The sequence below is a fragment of the Procambarus clarkii genome, chromosome 10, assembly GCF_040958095.1.
Source record: "Procambarus clarkii isolate CNS0578487 chromosome 10, FALCON_Pclarkii_2.0, whole genome shotgun sequence".
Classification (NCBI taxonomy): Eukaryota; Metazoa; Arthropoda; class Malacostraca; order Decapoda; family Cambaridae; genus Procambarus; species Procambarus clarkii.
In genome coordinates this window covers 14,395,110-14,412,619 of record NC_091159.1, presented here as the reverse complement: position 1 = coordinate 14,412,619, position 17,510 = coordinate 14,395,110, and the positions used below count along the sequence as shown (strand labels likewise).

General features: G+C 45.7%; 1 protein-coding gene across 1 annotated transcript; it reads left to right on the top strand.

The window, feature by feature from the left end:
• Positions 1-1,685: 1,685 nt before the first annotated feature.
• On the top strand, positions 1,686-15,765 carry LOC123748168 (somatostatin receptor type 5-like). The gene is made up of 5 exons (XM_045730362.2): positions 1,686-1,926; positions 3,032-3,287; positions 6,352-6,463; positions 14,745-14,885; positions 15,451-15,765. The coding sequence occupies exons 1-5, from the start codon at positions 1,731-1,733 to the stop codon at positions 15,763-15,765; spliced, it is 1,020 nt and encodes a 339-aa protein (XP_045586318.2). The 5' UTR covers positions 1,686-1,730.
• The last annotated feature ends 1,745 nt before the right edge of the window (positions 15,766-17,510 follow it).

Here is a 17,510-nt window from a genome sequence, read left to right as displayed (position 1 = left end):
GCTGAAGGAGCTGGATATGGGCACCGAGGCTGAAGGGGCTGGATATGGGCACCGAGGCTGAAGGAGCTGGATATGGGCACCGAGGCTGAAGGGGCTGGATATGGGCACCGGGGCTGAAGGGGCTGGATATGGGCACCGAGGCTGAAGGGGCTGGATATGGGCACCGGGGCTGAAGGGGCTGGATATGGGCACCGAGGCTGAAGGGGCTGGATATGGGCACCGGGGCTGAAGGGGCTGGATATGGGCACCGGGGCTGAAGGGGTTGGATATGGGCACCCGGGCTTAAGGGGCTGGATATGGGCACCGGGACTGAAGGGGTTGGATATGGGCACCGGGGCTGAAGGGGCTGGATATGGGCACCGGGGCTGAAGGGGCTAGATATGGGCACCGAGGCTGAAGGGGCTGGATATGGGCACCGGGGCTGAAGTGGCTGGATATGGGCACCGGGGCTGAAGGGGTTGGATATGGGCACCTGGGCTGAAGGGGCTGGATATGGGCACCGGGGCTGAAGGGGCTGGATATGGGCACCGGGGCTGAAGGGGCTGGATATGGGCACCGGGGCTGAAGGGGCTGGGTATGGGCACCGGGGCTGAAGGGGCTGGATATGGGCACCGGGGCTGAAGGGGCTGGATATGGGCACCGGGGCTGAAGGGGCTGGCTATGGCTCAAAATAATTGAATTAATAAGAGAAGTGAGGTAACTTTCCTTCAGTATATGCATTAGTTATTAATTAAATATGATGATTATATTAAATAAAAACATTAGAAGGAAAAACTTAAATGTCGAACTGGTTGATCTCCGCCTGGGAGGACGCTGTGACAGGATATCCGTATCCTGTTGTCAACTCGTTATCATAGTTAGCAAGAAACATGATATATCTGTAAGCGTCTAGTAAACAATGATGACGTTTTTCATACTAACCCTTTGATATTTACAGCTCTCCTAACATATTGAATTATAGCATAAAAAACAAACCACTTGAGTCTTACTTTAATTTACAGTCAATTTTGTTTAAGTGTGAATTTAAGGATTCCATCATGTCTCAGGCACTCCTCTGGCTCTAAGATTTACAGCTATTAACAAAATAAATTCGTTTAATCTTGCTTCATTAGAAGTTTCTAATTCCCAGAATTAAATTTGTTATCGATCCTTATGCATTTCCTAAAGAATTTATGACTATTGAATTGTGCTCAAAACTAAATTGTATTAGCACAGTTTAGAGCTATATTGTGGCCTTAATTTATAACATCCTGTATATAAATTGTAATGAAAGAAAATATATGTCAAGCATACACATTGCTTCAGATAACTGCGCTGGAAAAGTATATTTTTGATTTTATGTATCCTAGTAATGTGATGGTGTTGGGGTCCCAGCTCTGTAATGGTGTTGAAGTACCTGGGAGTTAGACAGCTGCCACGGGCTGCTTCCTGGGAGTGTGTGTGTGTGTGTGTGTGTGTGTGTGTGTGTGTGTGTGTGTGTGTGTGTGTGTGTGTGTGTGTGTGTGTGTGTGTGTGCGTGGAAAAAATAATAATAAATCAGTTGATTGATTGACTGTTGATAGACGGACCCAAAGAGCCAGAGCTCAACCCCCGCAAGCACAACTAGATGAGTACACACATACTAAAGAATTATTTCCAACGCTAAACACTAACTTTCTAAACCCCCCACAGGAGGAAGACCCAAAGTCAAAGGAAGGTAAAGTCAAGACTTAAGATACAAGCAGTGAAGGATGGCGGTGTCAGAGATCTTAGCAATGATCCCAGCTATCACATCTTCAGATGCCACCAGCCTCTTTATCTCCACATCTTCTCAAGCCACCAGCCTCAACACCTCCACATCTTCAGAAGTAAACAGCCGTTACACTCCCGGGGTCCTGTTATTTACAGCTATCTGCAACATTCTGACTTGTGTTGTGGGAACTGTGGGTGAGTAAATTGAAAGAAAATTTGCATTTGTTTCTCATTATGATAGAACTTTAAGTTTTTTTACTAAAGGAACACAAATATGACACAATGGACAGTGACTAGTAATGGGATGTAATGCTCAATGTTCACAGTATGACATAAATATGATGTAGCAGTGTATGGGTACTATGTCTGGTAAATTATTGACGAGCTATAAGCATGAAGAAAATAAGAATAAAGAAAATGTTATTGTTTGTCTATATGAGAAATTTCTTCTGCCACCACATTATTTTTTTAATTAATTTAAATAGTAGATTTGAATTACAAATTACAGTACATGATACAGTACAGAGACCGGGCCGTGGGGACGTTTATCCTCGGAATCACCTCATGGTAACCGCTAGACCTTCAACTTTGAACAGACAGACAGAGAGAAAAAGAGAGAGAGAGATTGATTGGTAAAGATTAAGCCATCCAAGCGTTCGATTGATTGATTGATGAGGATTGAGCCACCCAAAAGGTGGCACGGGCATGAATAACCCGTAAGTGGAGGCCCTTTTGAGCCATTACCAGTATCAATAGATGATACTGGAGATCTGTGGAGGTGCAACTGCACCCTGCGTGACGGGAGATGTCTCCCGTGAAGCATTAGGGACAGACACTCAAATAGTAAAGATATATAATATTTAATTACTGTGAAGAGTATTTATATATGGTATTTGCTGCCATTAGTGATATATTACACAGTACGCTGCATCTTAAATTTTAAATAATTACTAAAATGCCAATAAAATTCCTCAGTTTGACTGGTACGACGTTTTGCTTATCAAAACAGGTTTTTATTGTCAGAATTTACCGACTTTGCAATAGAGAAAAATTGGAGCCATCAACTTGTTGAGTTAAATATTAGGAGGAACGGGGTGATGTTATCCCTTCTAGGATTAAATATTTTAGTGTGTAAAAGATAACATTTCTGCACTGCTTACTAGTAGTAATCGCAAATATCGTTAAGATAGGGGAAGAACCCCCAAGATTGCTATTCCGAATAGCAAAAACATGTTTCAATAGCTGAGGTAGAGTTGAACACGCCGAGAGAAACTTGACTAACAGACAGTTCACACCTCAGCGAATGTGATGGTGGTGGTGGTGACCCTGAGCTGCAAGAAGCTACGCAGCAACCACCAGACGGCCTTCGTCGTCAACCTGACCATCTGCCTCATCCCAATGTGTTCCTTCACCTTGCCCCTGATGGTCGCTAGGGTCATCGAAATCTACATGCGCAGTAAAAACATCCCAGAAATGCTCCTTTGGGTAGCCTTCACGAGTCACGTGCTTCTCCATCAAGTCCACATGCACACCATCTGCGCCATGGCTGTCAATAGGTATTGTAATGAGTTATTCAATTTGGTCAGTGGTTTACTATCTTGTGGATATATATATAAACATGTAGGGATATAGTGCAATCACCCTCACTGCCCGTGTTTAACAAAAGTTTGGGGGATTAACTTCTGGGAGCTATCTTCCCCAAATTTGTACCCATATTAGGTCAAAATAGTATATGGGGCCCGCAGCTGCCTAGGCCCCAGGAAATAAGAGTAGGTCGGTATTGCTGTTGGTAATGTGAGGAATAATTCAGGAATAGAAAAAGTTGGAAGTGGCAAAAAGTTTTTGTTAAAATGAAGATCAATGGCGTAGGGTTATAAGAAACAATAAAATGATAACTAAAAATAAAATAAAATAAAAGATCTAAGTACAGGAAGAAATTAAAATGACAGAAAGAAGGTGTAAGCTTAACTAATTACGAAGAGTCATGGGGCAATGAATAACTTATTACAGTTCATGTTTGAAATTCTCTTTTAGTTTTCAAGCGGTGCCTCCTTCCCTTCAAGCCCGTTGTCGTGGTGAGGGAGCTTGGTGGGCGGCTGCCGGAGTGTGATGCTCCATGGGTCAGTCCTCTGTCCTTTTGAGGCCTTATGCTCCTGCTGCTGTTTACACAAATTGTGCTGGAAGTCTTTTTCTTTTCCTTATGTTTCATCTTTCTCCCCCTCTTCTTCTTGCTAATTGTCATTTCCCGCCGACCTTTTGCCAGTCGATTATTCTTTCGGGCATCTTCTGTTGTGATGCCCGGGTGTTTTGGGAGGCATGCTCTCTCACCCGTAGAACTGTGGTACCCAACGTCGCGAGCGAGGGGACGCTTTAAGGTGGCGATTTTGGGGCATATACTCATAACGCACCCCTGCGGGGGGCCCTAGCCTGTCTCCTGTTGGGTGTCCTATTCTCTAATTGTGGCTCCATGGTGGGTACGGGGGCTTATTCGTGAATGAAACATTACCTCCTCGTTTCCATGCCGCTGAATAAAGATCCTTTTATAACTCCTCAGACTCGTGGGGTGGGCGACCAAGCCGTCAAGCCAGACTGTGTTGGAAGACCGGGCTCTGTAGCCCCCACTACATTGGGCTCAAACCTAGCTCTTCCTTTGACCCTCCTGACTACTCCCCTCGGCTCCCCTCCCTCCTCTGTGGTAGGGTCGACCCCCAATCCCCCAGTTGTGACCACCTCGTCCCCTGGCACTGCTCAGTCTCTCATTGTGACTACTGCACCTTTTAACCCCTCCCTATCTGGGGGTTCTCAACGCCGTCCCTGCCACGGCCGCATTCGCACGGTCCCTTCCCATACTAATACAAACAACGCCTTGTCCTTACAACACCATCGCTCTCACCTGTGTCGTGATTTGACTTTCCCCCTCCTATAGTTCCTGTTCCCCTTCATCACCTCCCTCTTTCTGTCCAGTTGTCTCGGCTGCAACATTCTCTTTCGGTTAGTATTACTAATATTTTTCCACGTGTTGTTCCATCCTTGCCCCCCGTGGAGGGTCCCCCTTCCCAAATATTGTAAATCCTTGATCCACAGTATAAAGCTTTTACCCCTCCTACAGTTCTGAAACGCCTTTTCCCTTGAACATTATTCTTCACACTCCCGCTCCATTTCTATCTTCACGCTTAGGCCTAAGTCTGCAGACGGTGTAGGCTACTCTGTTGTTTGTCCTGACTTCACCTATATGTGTTGCCTGCCTCCGGAGACTAGCATCTTCACGGCAGAACTTTATGTTATTCTCTATGCTCTTCGGCTTTTGCTTTCCCGCTGTCAATCCTCCTTTGTTGTTGTAGTTGACTCTCGCAGTGCCCTCATGACTCTGGAGTCCTTAAATCCAGTTCATCCGGTGGTAGTCGAGATTCAACATTGGTTGTTTCTTATCTCCAGTAGATTTAAGTTGCATTTTGCTGGGTTCCCAGCCATATTGGTGTGTCTTTAAATGAGCGTGCGGACGGTGCCGCTAAGGAAGCTATCCGCACTTGTCCCATCTCCCTTACCTTGAGGTTACCTTGAGGTGCTTCCGGGGCTTAGCGTCCCCGCGGCCCGGTCGTCGACCAGGCCTCCTGGTTGCCGGACTGATCAACCAGGCTGTTGGACGCGGCTGCTCTGACGTATGAGTCACAGCCTGGTTGATCAGGTATCCTTTGGAGGTGCTTATCCAGTTCTCTCTTGAACACTGTGAGGGGTCGGCCAGTTATGCCTTAATTAAATGCCTTAATTAAAGGCATTCCTTATTCCGACTTTTACCCAGTTATTCATTCCTCCATCCTTGCCCGTTGGCAGGGTTGTTGGTCTTCTGTTACTGCTAACAAATTCCGTACTCTTAAGAGCAGTGTGTCCCTGTGGCCTTCCTCCTACCACCATAACCGGCAGTGAGAAACGGCTCTGGCAAGGTTGCATATTAACCATTTGCGCTTAACTCACGGACATTTGATGGAGCGCCGCCCTGCTCCTAATTGTCCTAACTGCATTGTCCCTCTTACAGTTGTGCATATCCTTGTTGAATGTCCTGACTTCCAGGACGAGCGTGTATCTTGCTTTCCGACCGTCCCCCACGGTCAATTGTCCCTCGATAGAATTCTTAGTGAATCGGATACTTTTGATATCGTTCACCTTATGCGTTTCTGTTCTCATATTGGCATCCTTGGTGATATTTAGCGCCCTCTGATTATCCCGCACATCTGATGGTGCTACATAGCCTTCCCGGCTTGGTGCCTTCTTTTGATAATTACTTAGAGAATAAGATTCTGACTATCCATCAGATACAGAATAGATGTAGTGTGTAATTTGAATAATAAATTGTGAATAGACCCTGAAAACGACATACTTAGTGGCAATAAATAAAGATGGTATGGTCCGTCAATAAATGAAAACAGCTGGAGTGTAAAGTACGCAAGGATCTACATTGCTAACCTATTTCTTCCCTCTCTGATGTCTTTATGCGTGAAAGTATATATGAATTCATGTATTTATGCATGTATGAATGTATATCTTTATACATATACTCTCATCTAGGATCTTGGACAGAAATGGTTCTATGACTATGTAATAAAGACAGTGTTGGTTGTGCAGGGTGGTGGCGCTGAGGTCCCCAGTGGTCTTCAGGAGGATGCTGAGGTCATCTGTAGTGGCTCTGCAGCTGGTGCTGATCTGGGTCCTCTCCGTCATCCTCTGGCTCCCTCTGGTATGCTTGCTTGGCACAACCAAAACACACCCACTTTTACGCACACATTCCCTTGTAATTCATAGACGAAGTGGAAGATCTAAGCGTTTCCTAGGTAGGGAAGTTAGGTAAGCCTAAGGCAAACGTGGGACGCATTACCATTGTAACTCTCGAGCACAGAAGAAACTCGACATGCAGCAAAGCTAAGAAATCTTGATGACTATACCATTGTTTACATATTCCCTGACCTGAGAGTAAAACAGCCAAGAACGACGAGAAACGACAAAGACCCGAGCAACACACTAAATGGGTTGAAAAACATAAATCAAAACTAGACTAACGGGAGTCCCGACAGATACATTATTCTCTTAGAAGTATCATGCGGAACGAGGGGAGAGAGAAAGGAAAGGCAGGAAGAGGATGGGGGGGAAGGAAGGGCAGGATACCTGGTTGATACCTGGTTATCTGGTTGATGGGGTTCTGGGAGTTCTTCTACTCCCCAAGCCCGGCCCGAGGCCAGACTTGACTTGTGAAAGTTTGGTCCACCAGGCGAGTGGCTCTGGACCATTCCTTTCCCCCATCCTATCCCAAATCCTTATCCTGACCCCTTCCAAGTGCTGTATAGTCGTAATGTCTTGGCACTTTCCCTGATAGATATCTTACCTCTGGTGATCAGAAAGAACTGGTGATTAAAGATCATGTAATTATCGGAGGAAAGCATTAAGCCATTACGACTAAGTAGCACGTGGAAGAGATATGAGGATTAGATAACTTTAGACTGTTAAGGATTCAGTCATTACGCAATGGGCCCCACAACAACTGGAGGACCCAAGAAAATATACTAGCAATGATATATAACCTTGTAGTAAATGGCAGAAGACCCAGACAGGAGTACAACCACATTAAATAAACGCTGGAAACTATCTGAAGAAATGAACATATGATTCGACGGATTTTCTCATTGATGCAGTCACGGATTTTCTCATTGATGCAGTCACGTTAGTGTGATTACTCTCTGTGTATTCCAAGAGGTCTTGATAGCAGAACAAGGTAAGTGCCAGAAATGATATAGTGTCAAAGCAAGCAGAATTAGAGGACTTGGGAGTTGCCATGGATGAATAGCGTCAAAGCAAGTCTGAAGTAGAGGACTTGGACGTTGCCATGGATGAATAGCGTCAAAGCAAGCAGAAATAGAGGACTTGGACGTTGTCATGGATGAATAGCGTCAAAGCAAGCAGAAATAGAGGACTTGGACGTTGCCATGGATGAATAGCGTCAAAGCAAGTCTGAAGTAGAGGACTTGGACGTTGCCATGGATGAATAGCGTCAAAGCAAGCAGAAATAGAGGACTTGGGAGTTGCCATGAATGAATAGCGTCAAAGCAAGCAGAAATAGAGGACTTGGACGTTGCCATGGATGAAGGCAGCTGCTGGAGCTGGACACATCCAATACCACAATACCAATACCGTGGCGGCGTAACTCGTTCTCGTCGGGAATGCTAAATCCTCGTGGTGATACCCTCTACGTGACCCTTTAGTCGTGCCTGGGTATCGGGAGTGAATGCATCTTAACACCATGATTATTACGGTCACACAAAGGATCTCTAAAGTTACACGAAGGGTTCCCCTAGGTCACACAAAGGGTTCCCCTAGGTCACACGAAGAGTTCCCCTAGGTCACACAAAGGGTTCCCCTAGGTCACACGAAGAGTTCCTTAGGTAACACGAAGGGTTCCTTAGGTAACACGAAGGGTTCCCCTAGGTCACACGAAGAGTTCCCCTAGGTCACACGAAGGGTTCCTTAGGTAACACGAAGGATTTCCTTATGTAACACGAAGGGTTCCCTTAGGCCACACGAAAGGTTTCCTTAGGTCATACGAATGGTTTCCCTTATATCACACGAAGGGTTCCCCCTAGGTCACACGAAGGGTTCCCTTAGGTCACACGAAGGGTTTCCTTAGGTCACACGAAGGGTTTCCTTAGGTCACACGAAGGGTTTCCTTAGGTCACACGAAGGGTTCCCCTAGGTCACACGAAGGGTTTCCTTAGATCACACGAAGGTTTCCCTTAGATCACACGAAGGGTTCTCTTAGGTCACACGAAGGGTTCCCTTAGGTCACACGAAGGGTTTCCTTAGATCACACGAAGGGTTCCCCTAGGTCACACAAAGGGTTTCCTTAGATCACACGAAGGGTTCCCCTAGGTCACACGAAGGGTGCCTTAGATCACACGAAGGGTTCCCTTAGGTCACACGAAGGATTCCCTTAGATCACACGAAGGTTTCCCTTAGATCACACGAAGGGTTTCCTTAGATCACACGAAGGGTTCCCTTAGATCACACGAAGGGTTCCCTTAGATCACACGAAGGGTTTCCTTAGATCACACGAAGGGTTCCCTTAGATCACACGAAGGGTTCCCTTAGGTCACACGAAGGATTCCCTTAGGTCACACGAAGGGTTCCCTTAGATCACACGAAGGATTCCCTTAGATCACACGAAGGATTCCCTTAGATCACACGAAGGGTTTCCTTAGATCACACGAAGGGTTCCCTTAGATCACACGAAGGGTTCCCTTAGATCACACGAAGGGTTCCCTTAGATCACACGAAGGATTCCCTTAGATCACACGAAGGTTTCCCTTAGATCACACGAAGGGTTTCCTTAGATCACACGAAGGGTTCCCTTAGATCACACGAAGGATTCCCTTAGATCACACGAAGGTTTCCCTTAGATCACACGAAGGGTTTCCTTAGATCACACGAAGGTTTCCCTTAGATCACACGAAGGGTTCTCTTAGGTCACACGAAGGGTTCCCTTAGGTCACACGAAGGGTTTCCTTAGATCACACGAAGGGTTCCCCTAGGTCACACAAAGGGTTTCCTTAGATCACACGAAGGGTTCCCCTAGGTCACACGAAGGGTGCCTTAGATCACACGAAGGGTTCCCTTAGGTCACACGAAGGATTCCCTTAGATCACACGAAGGGTTTCCTTAGATCACACGAAGGGTTCCCTTAGATCACACGAAGGGTTCCCTTAGATCACACGAAGGGTTCCCTTAGGTCACACGAAGGATTCCCTTAGATCACACGAAGGGTTTCCTTAGATCACACGAAGGGTTCCCTTAGATCACACGAAGGGTTCCCTTAGATCACACGAAGGGTTCCCTTAGGTCACACGAAGGGTTCCCTTAGATCACACGAAGGATTCCCTTAGATCACACGAAGGGTTCCCTTAGATCACACGAAGGGTTCCCTTAGATCACACGAAGGGTTCCCTTAGGTCACACGAAGGATTCCCTTAGATCACACGAAGGTTTCCCTTAGATCACACGAAGGGTTTCCTTAGATCACACGAAGGGTTCCCTTAGATCACACGAAGGATTCCCTTAGATCACACGAAGGGTTCCCTTAGGTCACACGAAGGATTCCCTTAGATCACACGAAGGATTCCCTTAGATCACACGAAGGGTTCCCTTAGGTCACACGAAGGGTTTCCTTAGATCACACGAAGGGTTCCCTTAGATCACACGAAGGGTTCCCTTAGGTCACACGAAGGTTTCCCTTAGATCACACGAAGGTTTCCCTTAGATCACACGAAGGGTTCTCTTAGGTCACACGAAGGGTTCCCCTAGGTCACACGAAGGTTTCCCTTAGATCACACGAAGGGTTCCCTTAGATCACACGAAGGGTTTCCTTAGATCACACGAAGGGTTCCCTTAGATCACACGAAGGCCTACCCTGCTGGTTGGTGACCTTAATGCCAGACACCCACACTTTGGTGCCAACTGTCATCAGCCCAATGTCAATGGACGGAAACTGTCACTCTTTGTCAGGGGAAGTGAAAACCTTAGGGTCCTGGGTGATGAACAGCCAACTCACCTCAGAGGAGGAAGATTAGATTATGCTCTCCTGCTGAATGCACAGGACACGGATGCCAGTACACACATTGTGCACAGTTTATGTAGTGACCATTGGGCACTGATTACCACCGTCGACATGAGCAAGAGAAGGAAAGAGACAAATAAAAGAAAAAGGTTATCACTCGGACCAGATATGAGGCCGCATTTCATAAACAGGATGAGTGACTGGTTCACGGAATACCAAATCCCAGAAGACATTGACACATTTGTTGATGACCTTAACCACCAAATTGAGAGCTGTCTAAGAGTTCCGCGCCGTACGCCTGGGCGAAGTAACCCTCAGAGGAAGAAAATAAAATGGTATGAGAATGATTACATAAAGATGCTTAACGCAAATGTGCGAGACATGAGTAGAGAGTACCGGAGACATCCCACTGAAAGTAACCAAGAGTTGTTTAAAACAGTGTGTCAAGTAGCCAGGGAAGAGAAGATTAAAGAGCGGGAAAGACAATGGCTTGAGTTCACTAGCTCTATTGGACGGGAAACATCTGCAAGACAAGTGTGGGCAAAAATTCAGATAGCTAAGGGGGGCAGAGCCCGGCCTGCGGCTCACAAAGACCCCCAGGGTAAGGCTGAGGAACTAATTCACAAGTGGAGTGATGCAGCATCCTCCTCCTCCCTCCCTGCAGAAATCAGCAGGGAACAGCTCCTGCGACATGATGACAGACGAATTAGGATAACAAGAGCACTGTCTAGTGATGACGAGTATGGGGAACCAATCACAGCCCAAGAAGTAAGGGGCGCTATGAAAAAGGGTAAAAGTACAGCACCTGGTGAAGATGGCGTCACCTACGACATACTCAATGCACTGTGTGAAGTGTCTGGGAATCCACTACTCCACCTGTTTAACAAGTCATTCCTAAGTGGAGTGTTGCCCACACAATGGAAACACGCAATAATTATTCCCATACCGAAGCCTAATGACCCTGGTAATTACAGACCTATCAGCCTCGTGTCATGCACTTGCAAGATGCTTGAAAGGATCATCCTAAACCGACTGTTGCACAAAATAGGCAGGTTAGGGGAGGGGGTCAATGGATTTGTTAAAGGACGGAGCACAGCAAATTGTATAGTTAATTACTTGGTTAATGACACGGCTAGGTACTCTGTATTTGTTGACATCAAAGGAGCCTTCGACAAAGCACAGGGGATTGCGATCCTGGACGAGCTTGCATGCATGGGTGTCAAGGGGAGACTCATGAAATGGGTTGAAGACTACCTCACAGGAAGGAAAGCCAAGGTTTGCTTCAATGGAGCAGTCTCCAGAACACTGAGTATGGAACTCGGGACCCCCCAAGGCGGAGTCTTAAGCCCTACACTATTCAATGTACTTATGAACGCCATTGCAAATATTGATTTTCCGGAAGGAACACAACAAGTGGGATATGCAGATGATGTCCTAATACAAGCTCCCACCTTGGGAAAAATTGAACAGTCCATTGAACTCCTCGGAAGGAAATGTATTGAGCTCGGTTTCACTCTCTCCACAAACAAGACGAAGGCATACTCCCATCACAAGCGGAGAGCAAATGAAGAACTGCAAATTAATGGTGTAACACTTGAATGGGTTGACCACTATCGGTACCTTGGCGTCACTGTCGGCTCTAACAAGGGAAAGAAAGAGGAGCTCAATCAACTCATAGGAACATGCAAAAGTCGACTCAGGGCACTGAAAGCTATGACCTGGAATGGACATGGAGCCTCTATTGCCGTGCTCAAAATGATGTACACAGCCTATGTGCGCTCCGTCATAGACTATGCCGCACCAGTACTGTGCACCTACTCCCAAAGCGATATGAAAAGGCTTGAAAGCATTCAAAATGAAGCCATGACAATCATTCTTGGAGTCCCAAGAACTGCCAAAACGTCTAATCTACGAGAGGAGTTGTCCCTTCCCAGTATTAAAAGCAGAATTCAGGAGCTGAATGCTAAGCTTGCAATTAGGATAGCCAGAGATCCCCATTACAATGATATTGCCAAGAAAAAACTGAGCTCTGTGCTAATTTCAGGGGGAAACAGGAGAAGCAAAAAATGGCATCACAGAACAGTCTGCTACCTTGAAGAGCTTCACCTGCTTGAGCAAGCCCGTGAGCTCCTGCCTGTAGAGAGGTTACCTCCCTGGGAGGATGACTCATGTAAGATCATCATCAATGAAATGGCAATGAAAAAATCCAACATGATACCACAAGAAATGAGGCACAAGTATCTCGAGGACATTTATAAAGAAGCCGGAGATGAACTAGATCAAATCTACACTGACGGGTCATCTAATCCTATCAATGGCAGGGCTGGTGCAGCATACACGGTAATCAAGGATAATACCTTCCAACGCAGAAATGAAGAAAAAGCACGTATTGAGAACTATGCCTCTTCAACGCAAGCAGAGCTAACTGCCATTGTTATGGCGTTAAGGTTTCTTGAACGGAACACTAATGGTGCAGTGATTTGCACCGATTCAAAAGCAGCACTGCAAAGCCTAAGTAAAAATCAGGCAGAAAATCTTGCAATAGTCGCTGAAATCAAGAGAGCTGTGAGAGTACTTACCAATCAGGGAAGAGTCATCAAGTTTCTGTGGATCCCCTCCCATGTTGGAATATGTGGGAATGAACGAGCAGATGTGCTGGCTGCTGAAGGCGCTGAAGGAGACCATATTGAATACTTCATACCCAAGACTCAACTACAAATTAGAGGTATTATCAGGCAACATCACCGTGACAAGGTAACTGAGGAAAGGAGGATAGAAGCACAAACCAGTGAATCTGTACGATGGTACAACATGGTTGCAGCTGGCAATCCCAATCAGTATGGCCGAAGAGGAGGACGACGAGTGAGAGAATCTGTAATAGCGAGAATCCGTCTTGGATACAAATATCCATGGAGATTTGGAATGGAAACAACAGTTGATCAGCGAAGTTGCAGAATCTGTGGTGAGAGTGATGGACACCGCCTTGACCACTATCTAAGTGAATGTGAACACCTGAGAGACATTAGGAATAACTGTAGAATAATAAACCCCACATTGTTTGAGTTAGGAAAACACTATTTGTCAAATATTGATACTGTTCTTAAAAGATTTCCCCATTTTGCACCCGCAAGATAACGTAAGCTTTTAAGGGTTGATAAATGTTAATCTTCTTGTTTGAGGAGCTGTTCACTTGAGACAGTTAAGCAAGTCCCAGCTGTGTCTGGGTACAAGTGACAGGATGAACAACCCAGCGGGTTTTCTTCCTATTGGGGAGTGTTGTACATTCTGCTATGGCGGTGTGTCCACTCACAAGATGAGTGGCGCTGCCCAATAAACTCGCCCCTCGGGGCAAAATTTAAAATAAATCACACGAAGGGTTCCCTTAGGTCACACGAAGGGTTCCCTTAGGTCACACGAAGGGTTCCCTGAGGTCACACGAAGGGTTCCCCTAGGTCACACGAAGGGTTCCCCTAGGTCACACGAAGGTTTCCCTTAGATCACACGAAGGGTTCCCTTAGATCACACGAAGGATTCCCTTAGATCACACGAAGGGTTCCCTTAGGTCACACGAAGGGTTTCCTTAGATCACACGAAGGGTTTCCTTAGATCACACGAAGGGTTCCCTTAGATCACACGAAGGGTTTCCTTAGGTCACACGAAGGGTTCCCTTAGATCACACGAAGGGTTCCCTTAGATCACACGAAGGGTTCCCTTAGATCACACGAAGGGTTTCCTTAGATCACACGAAGGGTTCCCTTAGATCACACGAAGGGTTCCCTTAGATCACACGAAGGGTTCCCTTAGATCACACGAAGGGTTTCCTTAGATCACACGAAGGGTTCCCTTAGATCACACGAAGGGTTCCCTTAGATCACACGAAGGGTTCCCTTAGATCACACGAAGGGTTCCCTTAGATCACACGAAGGGTTCCCTTAGATCACACGAAGGGTTTCCTTAGATCACACGAAGGGTTCCCTTAGATCACACGAAGGGTTCCCTTAGATCACACGAAGGATTCCCTTAGATCACACGAAGGGTTCCCTTAGATCACACGAAGGGTTCCCTTAGATCACACGAAGGGTTCCCTTAGGTCACACGAAGGGTTCCCTTAGATCACACGAAGGGTTCCCTTAGGTCACACGAAGGGTCCCAAGATTTTGTTCCCACTTGCCTAGTTTCGCTTCAACATCATCAGTAGTGAATCCCACTGTTATTTTCCAATAAGATAACATATGTTATCATCAGTGTAACAATGTCAAGAATGTATAGGATTTTCTTAGAGGAGGATTTGATCATTATAATATGACTAACCTCTCATTTCATCCATCTAAGCAATTAGGAGGGAAATAGTGCATGAAATAGTCTCATATTTTTCTATATCGAGTTCATTTTTTCGCAATAATGCAAAACAAATTTGCAGACTTTGATCCGAGATAAATTCGATCTTGATCGGCTGAGAATTGCTATGGACAGCCTGGGCCTGATGAAGCTCTACATTGCTCTCAACTACTTCCTGCCCTTATCTATCACCATCATCTGCTATCTCCTCATTTTCTTCAAGGTCAGAAGTTGAATGATATAATGTCACTTCAATTGAATACGAATGCTATTTTTTAAGTTAATTTTTCATTATATAATATATAGTGAAAACTCCATACCCCCAGAAGTGACTCGAACCCACACAACCAGGAGCACAATGCAACTGATGTACGTGGTACCTTAACCACTCGACCATCCGTGACTGTACTAAATCTGACCGTGACCATAACAGTACGGTCACGGTTGGTCGAGTGGTTAAGGTACCAAGTACACCAGTTGCATTGTGCTCCTGGCTGGCTGGGTTCGAGTCACTTCTGGGGTGTTGAATTTTCAGTCGCATATATGCTTCGAGACCATTCAAGCTTGTTTGCATATGCATATATATGTATATATAGGCTGGAAGAAGGGGGGACTCATAACCTCGGAGGAAACCACACATAACGCATTGGAGGGAATGTAGGTCCCCTCCCCCTCCTCTTCAGTGTGTGTATATATATATATATATATATATATATATATATATATATATATAATTTCTATACACAAATATATACACAAAGCTTTCTAAACATCCTAAACATCTTCAGGTTCGCTATGGAATAGCAGAAAGGGACGGAGGGCGTCCCAAATGGGAGCAAGAAGTCTCCAGGAGCATCTTCATCATCTTTATCATCCTAGTTGTGTGCAGTTTGCCGCACACCATCATCCACTTGGTAGACTGCGAGTGTGCACAGGCCTGGGTCCTCATTCACACACTTCTCTTTGTCCAGTTCTGCCTGGACCCGATAGTGTATGTTGTGGTGAGCTCGGAGTACCGCAAGAGCTTTGTAAGATGCTTAGGGCGATCTCACACCTCCAGAGATGAGCAGATGATGTTTACCAGTAACCCAAGTGTCTCATAGATATTCTGCCCTGTGTGGGAGGTGATGCTGAGAGTTATATATATGTGTATATATATATGTCGTACCTAGTAGCCAGAACGTACTTCTCAGCCTACTATGCAAGGCCCAATTTGCCTAATAAGCCAAATTTTCCTGAATTAATATATTTTCTCTAATTTTTTTCTTATGAAATGATAAAGCTACCCATTTCATTGTGTCTGAGGTTAATTTTTTTTATTGGAGTTAAAATTAACGTAGATATAGGACCGAACCTAACCAACCCTACCTAACCTAACCTAACCTATCTTTATAGGTTAGGTTAGGTTAGGTAGCCGAAAAAGTTAGGTTAGGCTAGGTTAGGTAGGTTAGGTAGTCGAAAAACAATTACTTCTTGAAAACTCGGCTTATTAGGCAAATCGGACCTTGCATAGTAGGCTGAGAAGTGCGTTCTGGCTACTAGGTACGACATATATATATATATATATATATATATATATATATATATATATATATATATATATATATATATATATATATTCATATATATATATTCATATAAGAGTCATCACCAGTGAGGACTCAATTGCCGACAGAGATGCCGCAACAGCTCAAGCCCTAAGGGAGAAACACCCACCCAGGGCTCCGCGTGAGGACGACATTGTACAAGTGGGGGCTACCGGAGCAGAACCTCTCTGGGTGGCTGAATCTGTGGTCCATAAAGCAGCCATGTCCTTCCCTACAGGATCAGCAGGTGGGTTCACATGACTAAAACCCAACCACCTCAAGCAAATGCTCAACCCTGCACTGGGTGACATTGCGAAGAACCTCTTGGTGGAACTAACCAGATTCACCAACACATGTCTAGCTGGCAACATACCATCGTCCATAAGACCTATCTTTTTTGGAGCATCTCTCTGTGCTCTAAAGAAAAAGGATGGAGGGATCAGGCCAATAGCTGTGGGCAATTCTCTCCGGCGTCTCGTCGCAAAGGCAGCTGCAAGAACAGTTAGTGATGCAGCGGCCAACATGCTGAAGCCAAAACAGCTCGGGTTTGGCATTCCACAAGGGTGTGAGGCGGCAGCCCATGCAGCTCGAGCCTTCATCGCCAACATCACAGACGAAAAGGCCCTTATCAAGCTAGATTTCAAAAATGCCTTCAATTTGGTGCGGAGGGATGCTGTACTCCGTGCGGTTCATAGTCATTTCCCGTCCCTCTACCCTTTTGTACATTCATGCTACAGTATGGATCTTAAGCTACTTTTTGGCGAACATGAAATTGACTCGCGAGAAGGCGTCCAACAGGGTGACCCCCTCGCTCCTCTCCTTTTCTGCTTAGTCATCAAACAAGTCACAGAGGTCCTGTCCAGCGAGCTTAACATCTGGTTCTTGGATGATGGTACCCTAGCTGGTTCCCAAGACTCCCTCCTGGAGGACATCAGAAAAATCCAGGAGCAAGGTGCAGTTTTAGGCCTCACCCTGAACCCTTCTAAATGTGAAATAATATGTTCCAACCAGGGCATCGTAGAGAGAATAGAGGGTCTTCTGCCAAATATCCATAAAACTAAACCTGAAGACAGTACACTCCTAGGAGCTCCCCTGGGGTTGAAAGCCATCGATGAGGTCCTTGATAAGAAAATCGCCGACCTTAAGAGGATGGATGGGAGGATTGAGGATATTGATGCTCATGATGCACTCTACCTCATCACCAGATGTCTGTCCCTCCCCAGGTTAACCTACTTTCTGAGGTGTTCACCATCTTACAGTAG